Source organism: Callorhinchus milii, unplaced genomic scaffold (genome assembly GCF_018977255.1).
Source record: "Callorhinchus milii isolate IMCB2004 unplaced genomic scaffold, IMCB_Cmil_1.0 Scaffold2, whole genome shotgun sequence".
NCBI lineage: Eukaryota > Metazoa > Chordata > Chondrichthyes > Chimaeriformes > Callorhinchidae > Callorhinchus > Callorhinchus milii.
The window spans coordinates 14182950-14197487 of NW_024704743.1; the positions used below are offsets into that span (position 1 = coordinate 14182950).

At 45.6% G+C, this 14538-nt stretch overlaps 1 protein-coding gene across 4 annotated transcripts in view; it reads left to right on the plus strand.

Annotated features, from left to right (window-relative positions):
• Positions 1–14538, plus strand: part of LOC103185509 (TPR and ankyrin repeat-containing protein 1) — a 58039-nt gene that overhangs the window by 39749 nt on the left and 3752 nt on the right. For 2 of the 4 annotated variants that reach the window (XM_007904049.2, XM_007904048.2), the window contains exons 19-22: positions 3421–3524; positions 5249–5381; positions 5678–5823; positions 9299–12330. In XM_007904049.2, the coding sequence (XP_007902240.1) occupies positions 3421–3524; positions 5249–5381; positions 5678–5823; positions 9299–12330 (3415 nt within the window). Of the gene's footprint in view, positions 1–3420; positions 3525–5248; positions 5382–5677; positions 5824–9298; positions 12331–12522; positions 12601–14538 lie in introns of all 4 variants that reach the window. The other 2 variants (XM_042332591.1, XM_042332592.1) reach the window with 2 other exon arrangements.

Sequence of the window (14538 nt, forward strand, 5' to 3'; positions counted from 1 at the left end):
GGGGGTTGGGATCGGGGAGGATGGAGGGTAGGGGTGAGGGAGGGTGATGGAAGGTACAGTCGAAGAGGAGGGTCTTGAGACAGGTCTTGAAGCAGACAAGGGAGGGGGCGAGGTGGAGGGACTGCGGGGTGGAGTTCCAGAGGGTGGGGGCAGAGTGACTGAAGGCCTGCCTGCCATTGATGGGGCGGGCGAGGTGGGGGACGTGAAGCAGGCCAGAGCCCACTGAGCGGAGGGTGTGGGCAAGTTAGTAGGGGATTAGGAGGTTGCAGAGGTAGGGGGGAACAAGACATGGAGGGCTTTGAAGGTGAGGACCAGGATCTTGAACTGTATCCTCTGTGTGATGGGAAGCCAGTGGAGTAGGACGAGGATGGGGGTGATATGGTCACGGAGCCTGATGCGGGAGAGGACATGGGCTGCAGAGTTGTGAATGATCTGCAGCCTGTGGAGGGAGGATTTGGGGAGGCCGACAAACAGGGAGTTTGCATAGTCGAGCCTCAATATTATGAAAGCATGTATGAGGGTATCGGCAGCCTGCGGTGTGAGACGGTGGCCGAGCCAGGTGATGTTGCGGAGGTGATGAAAGGCAGAGTGGGTCATGGCACGGAAGTGAGGTTGAAAACATAGTTTTGGGTAAACAAGACCGAACTTCAGCCTGGACGCTGTCCTGAGAAGGGGTGAAAGGCACTCTGGTCATGCTCATCCCTCTTCAAGGACAGTAAAGTCCCAATGCAGGTCAAGCTTATGGCTTACAAGACCTGTGTAAAAACAGTCCTGCTTCATGAATCTGAGATCCTAAGGATGCAGGGGAGAAGCTTTCTCCGACCCATCTGCAAAGTCCAGGATCAAGCAGTGAGGTGGATTTGTGGCAGACATGGGAAGCTGCTACAGGGAGGGAGGGCTCCGGCCTACACTTACCTGTTGGGGAAGTGTGAAGTTATTCACCTTGGTAGAAAAAATAGAAAAACAAGATTATTTTCTAGAGGGGGAGAGATTAGATAGTGTTAGTGTGCAGAGGGATTTGAGTGTCCTTGTACACCAGTCTCAAAAAGTTAGTTTGCAGGTGCAGCAAGCAACTAAGAAGGCGAACGGCATGTTAGCGTTCATTGCAAAAGGTTTAGAGTACAAGAGTAGGGAAGTCTTGGTGCAACTGTATAGGGCCTTGGTGAGACCGCACCTAGAGTATTGTGTGCAGTTTTGGTCTCCTTATTTAAAAAAGGACATACTTGCCCTGGAGGGGGTGCAGCGTAGATTCACTCGGTTAGTTCCTGGGATGAGGGGACTGACCTATGAGGATAGGCTGAATAAACTAGGGCTGTATTCTCTAGAGTACAGAAGAATTAGGGGAGATCTTATTGAAACATATAAGATTCTTAAAGGGCTGGATAAAGTAGACACTGAGGGTCTGTTTCCCCGGGTAGGAGAATCTATAACCAGGGGTCACAGTCTTAAAATTAAGGGTCAGCCTTTTAGAACAGAGTTGAGGAAACATTTCTTCACTCAGAGGGTAGTGAATTTATGGAATTCACTACCCCAGAAGGCTGTAGATGCTCAGTCCTTGAGCATCTTCAAGGCTGAGACTGAGATTTTTTTAAAAACAGAGGGATTAGAGGATATGGGGATAGGGCGGGTAATTAGAGTTAGGTCTGAAGATCAGCCATGATCTTATCGAATGGCGGGGCAGGCTCGAGGGGCCGAATGGCCTACTCCTGCTCCTAATTCTTATGTTCTTATGTTCTTAAACGCCCTGGAAGCAGAGTCGGCTTCACAGCGGGCACGTCTATTTGCTAAGGCCCCTCATGAGGACCTAGATTGAGCAGCTGGTGCTGAGTACGCCTGGTATGCGGTACTGGACTTGGAACCGGTACTGGACCCCTCAAAAACATCAAGGTGGCTGGCACATCACAAGCTGTCCTGTAAAGGTCTGCCCACCACGCTGAAGTCAGATGCCTGCCAGATAGCTGATGAGGAAACTCTTAAGTCTTGGGGGAAGAAACTGCTGGAAGACGCTACCTGGAGTCTGAGATTGTGAACACACATTCGTACGTCCAGAGCCTGGATCCACCTTGATTGGCCTCCAGAGAGGCTTAAACTGCTGCTTAAACTCTGCACCTCCAGCTGATGGAACCATCGCTTAATGGGAAAGAACATGTGTCTGACACTGTGGACAGAAAGACGGTGGCAATGCTCTCGCGAAAGATTGCAAAGAGTTCCTTGTATCTACCATCCACGTAGTGAGGGCTCGAACCTGCGCTTGTCAAATGTCGAACGACCAACTAGTGACTATCCTCCTTGGGGGCTGGCAGGAGGGGAGGTAAATGGATCTGCTTGGAGCTGAACTGGCTGCAAGGTGACATGCCTGGCAATGGAATGTCACAATTGAGCCAGTCTCTGTGGCAGTCTATGTAGTCTAGTTCCTTAGCCAGGCAGGTTTGCAGTATTCCAGGGCACTACTGCTGACAGCACAGCACAGCCTGGTTCATCGGCAGGACATGGAAGGGCAGACCTGTCACTGGGACAGAGAGTAATCCCACTCAGCTCCTGTTAACCCTGCAAGCCAAAGCCCTAACGGGTAGGGTGGTCGTAGCTGGACAAATTGCAGGAAGGCTTGCCGGACAGCAATATCAATGGCAAGTTATGTGGTTTCAGCTGGTTAGCCTCCAGCAGTGCCCCAACACACACTCTGCAGTCCTCAAGCCTTGGCTCTTGCCTAATACTTTCCTAATACAGGATGCGTCCCTCCAGGGAGAGAGTGCCGATTCCATTCCAACAATCTGTCTCTGGGATTTCCATGTGTAATAATAATCCTTGCATTTGATATAGCATTTTTCACATCTTCTAGAAGACTCAAAATGCTTCACAGAATATACTGTAAAGGGAATTGACTGTATATTTGTGGGCGAAATGCGGCAGCCAATTGTGCACAACAGTGTCCCACAAACAGTCATGGATTGAGTGACCAAATTATTATGTTACTTTTTCTTGAGGGATAATGATCCCTGGAAAAACGATCCGCCAATCGACTAACATCTGGGTTCCTACTTACTGCTAGGTAAACAGAGGTGTGTGGAGTAAAGAAACTTGGCCAACATTTCGCCCTGCCGGGAATAGAAGCCTAGGTCTCTTGCTTGCGAGGCGAGTACTCTAATCACTGAGCTACAGGACTAGGTGGGATGCATGGAAAGCTTGGTTCGGATACTCTTAAGCATGGCGAAGGGTTTCCGTGGCTGACCAAAAGAAAAAAAGTTTATTCTTTGAATATTGACGAGCCACAGTAACAAAATGGGTTCATCTAAGAACAGCAGATGTTGAATCGTGCCTTATAACATGTAAAAGCAGTTTTAATTAATGTTGATGATTTGCAGTGATGAGGTTTCTCTTTCTTGCCAATAATTTTAAAAGACTTTTGTTTCATTATTTCAGGTTGCTGCCAAGTGTTACCAGAAAGGTGGTGAGATTGAAAAGGAGAAGCTTGCATTAGCTCATGATGCTGTGCTCAATGTTCAGACGAAAAAAAGAAGCCAAAAGTAAGTGATTACAACAACCAAAAGTTGCATCTATATAGTATTTTTCACGTCAGGAGGATTCGGGTGGAGATCTGTTCCATTTAACAAGAGATGGACAAAGTGTCAATACCTTTGATTTTGACTATTTCTAGCAGGGAGCTCCGCTAGGTGGCACTCATGACCATAAAGACGAGAGGAAAGGGTGATAGAATTGCATCGTTGAGTCAAATTGAAAACGAAACCAGATGAACAAAGTATTTCATGCATCTGGAAATAAAAATATTAACTATAATGTTTAACTTGACCTGCAGTAAATATCGCTCCTGTTTTTTGTTTTTATTGAACACGTGCGAGAAGCCACCTAGTGGCGATCGACTATTTTTTAAAAAAAACCTGAAACTTAAATAAATCAATTTCCAAACAAATGGAACTATTTTTTGCAATAATAATAATAATCATCCTTACAATTGATATAGTGCCTTTCACATTGGGAGGACATTTTATCGCCCACAAAATATTCCATCAATCCACTTTACAGTACTTCCTGTGAAGCGCTTTGACACGTCTCAATAACGTGATAAGGCCCTCTGTCAAACACAAGGATTATTATTATATCGCTTCACAGGATATGCTATAAAATGTAGTGACTGTGTATTTTGTGGATGACTTAATCCAGGAATAAAACCAAAAAAAAGGGGCAACAGGCAAGGTTGTTGGCAAATGTTTTTTGAAATTAATGGGAACAAATTACAATGTAGCTTCATTATAGCTCTGTGGTTGGGATCCATAAATTTCTGTTCCATGCTGTAGCAAGGATGCTTTTCTTTTGGCAAACATTTTTTGGGTGCAATTGATGAATTACATTAAGAACATAAGAAACGCTAGACGAAAAAAGACCAAGGTCCATCTAGTTCGTCTTCCACCTTCCTGGAAGTCGCATGCAAATAGGTCCCAAACTACCTATGTACTATATGATGAATTTTATAAAACACTGGATGTCAAGGCATTGGAGAGCGTGCAAAGGAGATTTACCAGGATGGTACCAGGAATGAGGGACTTCAGTTATGAGGAGAGGCTAGAGAAGTTGGGATTATTTTCCTTGGAGCAGAGAAGGTTAAGAGGAGAATTAAAAGTTTTCAAAATTATGAGGGGATTCGATAGCGTGAACACTAGCGGGTGGGTCGGTAACCGAAGGGTACTGATTTAAAATAGTTGTTTCTAAAATAGAAACAGAGGGGGAGGTGAGGAGAAATTTTTTTACACAGTGAGTTGTTCAGATCTGGAATGCATTGCCTGAAAGGGTGGTGGAAGCCAATTTGATAACAGCTTTTAAAAGAGATGTAGATAATTATTTGGGGAGAACAAATTTGCAGGGCTATGGGGAAAGCGCAGCGGGGGTGGGGGGGGATTTGATTTGGATAGCTCTTTTCAAAGAGCCGGCACAGACACGATGGGAAGAATGGCCTCCTTTTGTGCTATAATTCTATGATTCTATATCCCATAATGTTATTTCTTAAAAGAAAACTATTGAATCTGTGTTTGTGGGTAGCTAAAACGTGCTTTCAGATTGAAACTTCTAATCTGTTTCAGACATCTGAGAACTTTGACCTCTGTGAGAGAGCCTACCTTTAGTGTAGTCATGCATTTCTGACTTCCATTCTTCCTGGAGCACTCTGTTTTCATGCAAAAAAAATGTCGACCCACAGATGTTTATGATGCTTTGAAATACATCTGATTTATTCCAGAGCTATTCAAATGGAATATCTGGCTCTGGCTAAAACGTACCTGGAATGTAATGTGCCGAAGCTCTCTCTGAAGTGTTTGAGGAATGCAAAAGAATACAAACTCTGTGGCGATCTCTCTGAGAAATTGGGAAAGGTATTTATTTAACTTTCTGTAAATTTGGGGTTGAAAAGATTTGAGCAGTATAACAGCCAGAAAAGCAACTTGAGGATCCAGTTTGGTCCTCTTGTTTGTCTTTCCGTGCTGTATGATCTATGTAAACCTATTCATTATAATTTATGAGTAGGGCAGCATATTATCGTTTGCAATGTTAATTTAACGTGGCATATTAACACTTCCAACATTATGCGATCTGAAACGCTCACCGGGTGAAGGGTGCAAGTTATTGTAATGTATCAATAAATTACCAGAAGCTCTTTTTTTAATCTCAGATGAAAGATGCTGCCACCATGTACAGAAAAGCACAATGTTACAAGCAGTCCGCAAAATGTTATGAGCAAGTGGACGAGTTTGAGTTGGCACTAAAAATGCTTTGCTGTGGTGAATTGTACAACGATGCTGCTCAGGCTATTAAAAGGTATTCAGAATCGAGCATTGCAGTGTTGAATAACATACACTTTCACCTGTCTAGGTGGCATACAAATATTTCTTGTTTTTTAAAAAAAGTCTTGATTTCATCCCTTCCTCCTCCTGTTAATTGTCTTAACTCTTAATGCTCCAAAATCTTTCTCTTTCTTCCATTCCTTATGTTGCACATGTCATAGAATTAGTCCAATCTTCCAACAGGAATAAGGCCTATAAAATGTTCAGATTAGCATGCATTATCCTTTCTCAATTTTTAGGTTTTCAGAGAAGTAAGCAGCTGCAGCTCAAGCTCTGCACCTCCAAATGGTGGCACCATCAGTAGGGATGTGTGTTCAAGCTGTGGTTAGGCAGATGGTGGGAATGTTCTCAGGCATTTCTTGCTGAGCTGTGCTGCTCACCCCGTGTCTAACATCCAACTAGAGACTATCCTCCTGGGGGAGTATCGAGACTGCCCTAGTCAAAGGCACAAATTACATTCTCTCCATGTGTGATCCGGGCTCGCCCTACCTCCTCATCTTCCTTGACCCCCTTGCTGCCTTCAAAGCTGTCAAACAACCAAATATACAGTCAAAGGGTGGTGGAAGCCAATTTGATAACAACTTTCAAGGGGAGTAGATAGATATTTGGGGAGGACAAATTTGCAGGAGAGAGCGGGGGAGAGCGCTGCTATGTGGAGAGAGCGGGTAGAGTGGGATTCATTTGGACAGCTCTTTCAAAGAGCCGGCACGAACACGATGGGCTGAATGGCCTCCTTCTGTGCTGTATAATTCTATGATTTTATGAATTCACTTTACAGTATATTCTGTGAAGCGCTTTAGACGTCTTGAAGACGTGATAAGGCACTATATCAAATGCAAGTATTATTATTATCCTTCTCCACTGCCTCTCGCAGTTTCATCTTCATGGTTCTGTCCTTTCCTGGTTTCATTCTTACCATTCCAAATGTCTCTACTTTGTTTCCCCCAACAGCTTCTTCATCCTCGCACTCTCACATGCGGTATTCCTCAGGGCTCTATCCTTGGTCATCTATTTAACATTTACATGTTCCCGCTCTGCGCTACCATTGACCCGCATGGGGTTAACTACCCCATGTATGCGGATGATACCCAACGTTATCTCACTGCCTCGATTGCAGGATCTCTTGTTCTGATCGAATGCCCGTCAAACATCAAGTGTTGGATGAGAGTTAACATTCTCCAGCTGAATGTCGACAGGACTGAGACTCTCCTGATTAGCTCCCATCAGCGCCTTCTCACCTCAGGAGGGGTCCAGTGGTGGCAGAAGCTTTCTGCCCCTGCACCCTGGAACTCCATTAAGGAGTCTCTCTGCCTCACCTTCCCTCACCTCATTCATGATCTATCTTGAGACTTTTCTGTCATCTTTCCTCACCCACCCTACCCTGGTGCCCCCCACCCCTGAAACCCCTCCGCCAAATCCAATCCCCAGCTCAGATGCAACCCCTTGATTGCCCAGTGCTTTGGGATATTCTCCCAACATGAAAGGCCCTATATAAATTCACACCGATATCAATGGCAAGCAATGCTATTTTAGCTAGTTAGACTCCAGCAGTATGCCAACGCACTCTCTGGCATCCCGAAGCCTTGGCTCTTGCCAAATTGCGCCTAATACTTTCTGGAATTAGGTAAGCGGGATACGTCCCTCCAGTGGGAAAGTGCACATTCCATTCCAACAATCTGTCTCTGGGATTCCAATGTGTAGGTGAGATACATGGAAATCTCAGCTTGGTTTCGCTATTCTTAAGCACAGCGATGGGTTTCCGCATATGTCAGACTCCTGGCTGCCCCACCCCCCAATACAAAATTGTTGGGTGGGGTGCGGTTGAGGTAAACTGGGTCTTCTTAGAGCTAAGTAGCCAAGGTGACATGTTTGGCAATGGAATGTGAGAATCAAGTGAACCCTCTATGGTTGTGACAGCAGTTTGGTTCCTGAGCCGGGTGGATACACAGAACTACAAGGCACTGCTCATGACAGATCAACTTGGAAGGATTTAAAAGGGGCACTGAGAGTCACTGAGATCAGCGATTATTCTCAATCAGCTCTTATTAACCTTGCAAGTGGAGTCCTGTAGGATAGTGGTTAGACCACTCACCTCGCAAGCTAGAGGACCTGGGTTCGATTCCCAGGCAGGGTCGAAACGTTGGGCAAGACTCGTTACTATACATCCCTCTCTTTCCCTAGCAGTAAGTAGGAACCCAGTTAGTCGATTGGCTGATCACTTTTCTGGGGTAATAATCCCTTCAAAAAAATAATAATAATAATCAATCTACGACTGTTTGTGGGACACTAAACTACACAGTACTCTTAAGTACGGTCTCATCAATGATTTATACAGTGGCAGAATTACCCCAGTATTTTGGCTTGCTATCTTTCTTTGATACATCCTAAGATCTGGTTTGCTTTACTCACTGCCTTAGAGCATTGTTGCGAGAGCTTCAAATTATTGTCAATCAGGACCCCCCACTTTTTATTTTCCATACATATTATTTTGATTCCGTTCAAATAATAGACCCTTCCTGGATTCTTTGGCCCCATGTGAAGTACTTTACATTTCTCTACACTGAATTTCATCTGCCCAATTCCCAAGTATGTTCAAATCTTGCTGTAACCTATTCTGTTTGGCTTTGCAATCTACCGTCTTCATTAGCTTGGTGTCATCTGCAAACGTAGCCACTGTGCTTTACGACTCCTAGTTATAAAAATATTAAACAAAAGTGGACCCAAAACAGACCCTTGTGGACTCCATTGGTAACATTTTCCCAATCTGATGACATTCCCTGTACCACCATTCTCTGGGTTCTTCTGGTCCACCAGTTACAAATCCATTGTAATAGACTTCCACGGATTCTCGCTCTCTTTACTTTCAGAGGAACTGTATCAAAGGCCTTACTGATTATATCATAATTATTATATTCTATTATAAGCCAAAGTTCTAATGGCTAGGGTGCTCCTAGCTGAACAAGAGCAAGAAATTTCGGGGATAGCGGTTTCAGTCACAAGCAATGCAGAGTTAGTTGGTCAGACTCCAGCAGTACCCCAACCCACACTCTGTGGTCCCCAAGCCTTGACGCTTCCCTAAAATCTCCAGAATTGGTTAAAAAGGGTCCATCCCTCCAAGGAGAGAGTACAGATTCCACTCCAGATGCAGGGAAATTTCCGTGTGTAGGTGGCATGCATATGTGGAACTCTGTTTGATTTGGATACTCTTAAGCATGGTGATGGGTTTCTACATGTATCAAATTTTCAAAAAAATCTCATCCTTGGAATACTTTTCTGTTCTTTTCTCCCATCAGGAGCTCTGCTCTGAAGATGTGAATCTCTTTTTCCTATGTAAAACAAGCATTTAGATCTCTTAAAAATATATACACATAAACACGTCTTACAGATCTTTAGTGGAGTTGCATGTTAATGATCCTTTTAATCTTGTGTGCTTTTTTAAAAAAAATCAGGTATGAAACCATACTTTGCAAAAAGAAGTATCCTTTCACCAAACTTCCCTACACTGCGGATCAATTCTGGTTAGAGGCTGCTGCAAAGTATCTGAGGGAGCACAAACCCATGGAAATGATGAATTCTCTGTCTTGCCTTCACCCTGAAGATCAATTGGTCTTTTTGAAGGCAAAGAATTGTGTGCAACAAGCAGCTGAGCTCTTAAAAGAGCAGGGACGTGAGGAAGAAGCGGCTGTCTTGATGCGGGAGCATGGAAAGCTCCAGGAGGCAGCAAGACTTTCCAATAAGAAGGAATTTCAAGCTGAATGTCTTGTTGCTGCAGCTCGAGTGAGTCTACTGAGAGGGGAGGGAAAAGACATCAGTGGCTCAGACAAACTAGAGATATTAGAAGAAGCAATAAATCTCCTCGGGAACACAGAGCACCTAGTGTCTGGTTTAGCTGAAGCCTTGCTACTGAAAGCAGTGATAACCAAAAATACCGATGATATCCTGGCTGCTCTCAATCAGTTTAGAAGTGAAAACAACAGTGCGGGGATGGTGGAGACCCTCTTTGTTTTCCTGCAACATGATCGTAAGCGGGCAATGAATTTTCAACCCTCATTGAACTGTTTAGAGGTTTTGCTTCAGTTGGTGAAAGCCTTCGACAAGCCTCACAACAATGCTGAGAAAGAAATGGTCAAAGCATCCTATGCTTTTTGGGGGATTTTACATGTGGATGCCCAGTACGGTAGAATTCCAATATTTGAAGGAGCAAGAATTCTGCAGCTGATATCTGACCCAGATCTCAAGGAAAAGATGGAAAAGGAAGGCAATTTTTATAAATGCGAAGTAAAAGAACTTAGGAAGTTGCTACAGAAACACCTATTGCTCCGCTTTTGTCACTTTGCTGAAGAAATTAAGAAAGCAGGACTGAGTGTTCCAGATGTTTGTCCAAAGTTTGTCTGTGGTTTGGAGTGTACCTCCTCGTCATGTCATGACCATCATCACTTCCTACTCAGGCATGAAGCACAAAAATCCTTTGCAGCTAAGTTTTACCTGACAGCACTTAATGGCATGTTGGTGGAAGCCAAACATTTCTTCACAGAAAAGATGTTTCCAGATGTTAAAAAAATTGAAGATATCCTCACTGGAGATCAGTACGCTTTATGCAAGCCTCTGTTATGTGCCGTTTTTCCAAAACATTTCCATCAGAGAATTGTATCGGAGAACGCAGCAGCTTGCAAAATTGTCTTGGGGTTGGTGAATTCCATTAAATACAACAGCTTCAAAACTGTGTTAAGGATGTACATTGCTTCTCGCTTTGAATCCTCAACAGCTCGGGATCGCAGAGAGTCAACAGACCTTTGGCTTGAGGCCCAACAGGTTTACCTTCTAACTTCCGACTATCCCAATAAAATTGAATTCTTGCTCGAAAAAGAAGAAAGTGCGTACAGATTTGAACGAGCGAAGCAGTCAACAGAGAAACATGAAGACAAGAAAGTCCAGAGCAAAAGAAGGAAAGACAGAGGACCAGAGGGGAAGTTTGGGATGCTGAATACAAAGACGCTGCCCTTGTGCTTCTTTAGGCTGCTGGTTACATCTATGAATGAATTCTACAAGGGGAGAGACCCAGAGAAGTGCATTCACACCTTTTTTCGTTTCATGAATGTACCAGTTATGAAATGTGTTGAGCCACTCATCCCAAGCATTGTGAACACTGTCATGATGCTCGAGTTCCAGTTTGTTTTATGCTGCTCTGTTCTTATGCGTCTAGTGAAGAACCTCACATTCTGCCTCCCGAGGAGCTTCATTGCACTTTTTTATTATTGGGACTTCATGTTCAATGGAAAGAATGCCTTTAGTATCATAAATGAATACAAACCAAAGGATTCACAAGGAGCAGTTTACAAAATGAGACGGCACCTCTTCTACCTGGTCAAAGTTTTGTGTGGATGGTTTGAGAACTTCAATGTCCTTCTGGATGCATTTAGTAATGTAGAGAATACTTTATCGGGAGAGGCAGAGAGAACAGTAGTTCTGTGTCTCGTAATGTTGGTGAACATTGAGCTTATTGCGGACCCACAGATTGAGCAAATGATCAGATATAACTTCAATGAGGCGGAAAAACATTTGAATGAAATTGTTGCTGAACACAAGTCAAAAGTTCCAGTCAGACTTATCAAAGTTGTAGAAAAAGTTAATGCTGCACGCAGTCTTAAAATGGTAGTGGATGCCCTTGAAGAGTTGCTGAATGAGAGGGACGGAGAGTATTTGCATGACTGTGAATGGCGATGGGAGCACCTTGGCCCTGGGTCAGTGCGGGGGATTTATTTTCAGAAGTTGAAGGCTGACCGATTCAGTAATGAGTTCCAAACGGAAATTCATGAGATTGTATTTGAGCCAAAGGAAAATAAAACTGCCCCTGAAGTTGAGCAGCACCTTGAGGAAAGTGATGATCATCTCCAGGACATTGCCTCCACAGTGCAGAAAAAGAATATTGTGAAACAGAGATGGCGGCGTCTTCTGCATGTAATTCTGTTTTGTAAATACTTGCTTGCAGCTTCAAAGCAGGGGACTTCAGTTGCCAACAAACAAAGCGAAGCCATTCCTAGCAACTTCAGGGAAGCCCAAATAGACAGTACGCAGTGCGATCTCTGTGGAGTGAAATTTTCCAGTAGCTTCAAAAGCTATATTAATATCCATGATCAGGATTATGAAGAGGCCACCAACCAGACAGAGTTAGTCACAGATAACTGGGAAGAGATGGGAAGTCAAGCTGTGGAATTGACGGAATCTTTTCTCACTCACATTAGTCATGAGGATCACAGAGCAAAGAAGGCTGCATATGATGAATATCTGAAATGGTTCATACAATGTGTGGAGCCTATTTTGAGAGAAGGTCAAAATATACTGCAGAGCTTTGAGGAAACTGCCATCGATTACTTGGCCTCAAAAGAGCAATCCAGAGTAATCTATGAAAAACTGAAGAATAATATCGATGCAACTTCAACTGCAATAAACGCCATCTATGTCCATAAAAAATGGGCAGCAGGTAATGCATTTCACATTAAATGATGATCCTTTGCAACTCTGTTAATTCAAAGACATTGTAGTCTTCCTCTATCACTTCTCTTAACCTAACATCATCCTGACATGGTTTCGCTCCTTCCTGCTCTGTCTCTTTTAATGACTTCTGCATCCCTGTGGTTTATCCTTGATTTCCTTTCATCCGTGCGACCGGGAGCTGATTCGAGGCCGCCGGGCGGGAGGTAACCAGGAGCGGCGGCGGTGGGGCAAACCGAGCGAGCTGTTCTGGCGCGAGGTTAGTGCAGAAGCGGGGTCAGTGCGAGAGGCGAGTGTGGCAGCAAGGTCTCTGGGATCGAGGTCAGCAGGAGCTGGCAGGTAGGGCCGAGGTCTCGTGGATCAGAACCGGCAGGTATAGGTAGAGTCGAGGTTTCGGGGATGGGCCCGGCAGGTAACGGCAGGCAGGGCCGAGGTCTCTGGGATCGAGACTAGTTGTGGGCACTGGCTGGTGAGTGAAGATCAGGGGGAGTCGCGGCCACCGGTGGGTTCAGACATGGAGATGCCATTTCAAAATCTCCCGCCTGAACCAACGGTCGAAACTCCCCGCGTGACATCACTTCCGCCGGCCAGTTTTAAATTATTGGAAGGAATCGGTTCAATATAATTTTATATTGTTATCTCCTTCCTCTCTCTTTCCCCTGTAAGCTTCTCTGTGTTATTTTCCAGCTTGGGCAACCCGGTGAATAACACTTATCCGATTTGCCTACCCCCCCACTCCAGCACTAGCTGCCTCCGCTCGGCCGGCTACAGCCTCCTGTTTGTCCCTCACCCCCTCCACTCCACAATTGGCAGCCGTGCTTTCACCATTACACCCCAAAGCTCTGGATCTCCCTCAATCCTTCTGCCTTGCCCCCTCCCTCCTCACTTTTAAATCCCGCCTGAAGACCTTCTGTTTTGATCGTGTTTATGGTCACCTCCCCCCCCCCTCCCTCTCCTCCTGGCTCAGGGTCAGACTCCACCACTGTCAAGTGCTCTGGGACTCTACGCTGAGTAAAGGCTGCTATATAAATCCAAGTTGTTGTTGTAACTCAATGAGTGCCCTGCCCCCTCAACCCCCTTCTGCGCTGCCTCTTCCAGCCCCCCGCTGCCTCTTCCAGCCCCCCGCTGCCTCTTCCAGCCCCCCGCTGCCTCTTCCAGCCCCCCCACTGCCTTCTCCAGCCCCTCGCTGTTTTCATGCCTGTGGCTTGACTATGTCCCGCTAACTGCCTACCTCTAGTCTTGACCTGCGCATTTTGGCTGCTGCCCCCGACCCGAACTGCTTTCCCCCGACCCGAACTGCTTTCCCCCAAAATGCCCCCATTGCTGTCCTGTACCCTGCATTCACTCCCACTCGGTCCTCCTCTCCCTCCGTCCTCCTCGCCTCCTATCCCCACTTGACCGTCCGTCCCACAGCTTCCCTCTGCTCCAGCCTGGGAATCCTCCGTCGGGCTCACCTTTGGATGTCCATCAGCAGCCATACTGACTACCCAATCCCCCACTCATCCACATTCCCACCTTCCCTGCCTATCGTCCCACACCCTCTCCCGTCTCACACATTCCTCTACCACCTGTCCCCTCCAAATTGCCCTACAAAACGTCCGCTCCCTTTCCAACAAAGCCCTTACGATCATTCCATTGTTGATGGAAACATTGATATCCTGGCCCTCACAGAAATCTGGATTACCTCTGGTGACCCCTGACTGAGGCCACACCACCCAGCTACACCTTCCACCATACACCACAACCTAAACTCCGTGACACTGGTGTGGTTCTTCTCTCGCCACCACTGTAACCCAAATGAAACCCACCACCTGCTCCCTTGACCTCATCCCTACCCCTCTCCTTACCTCCTAGCTCCACCTCCTTGCCCCTCTACTCACCGATCTCATCAACCTCTCCCTGTCCATTAGCATCATTCCCACCCCCTTAAAAACAGCTGTCATCACCTCTGTCGTCAAAAAACCTTTCCTGCTCTCAAACTACTGCCCCATCTTCAACCTCCTGCCCCATTTCTTTTCCAAGGTCCTTGAACAAATCATTGCTTTGCTCCTTCCTTTCCAGCCACTCCCTGTATGAACCCCTCCAATCAGGTTTCCATGCTGCCTATTGCACAGAAACAGCCTTGGTCAAAGTGTGAAATAACATTCCGTCCGTCTGTGACCAGGGGTCCCTCTGTTTCCTCGTCCTCCTTGACCTC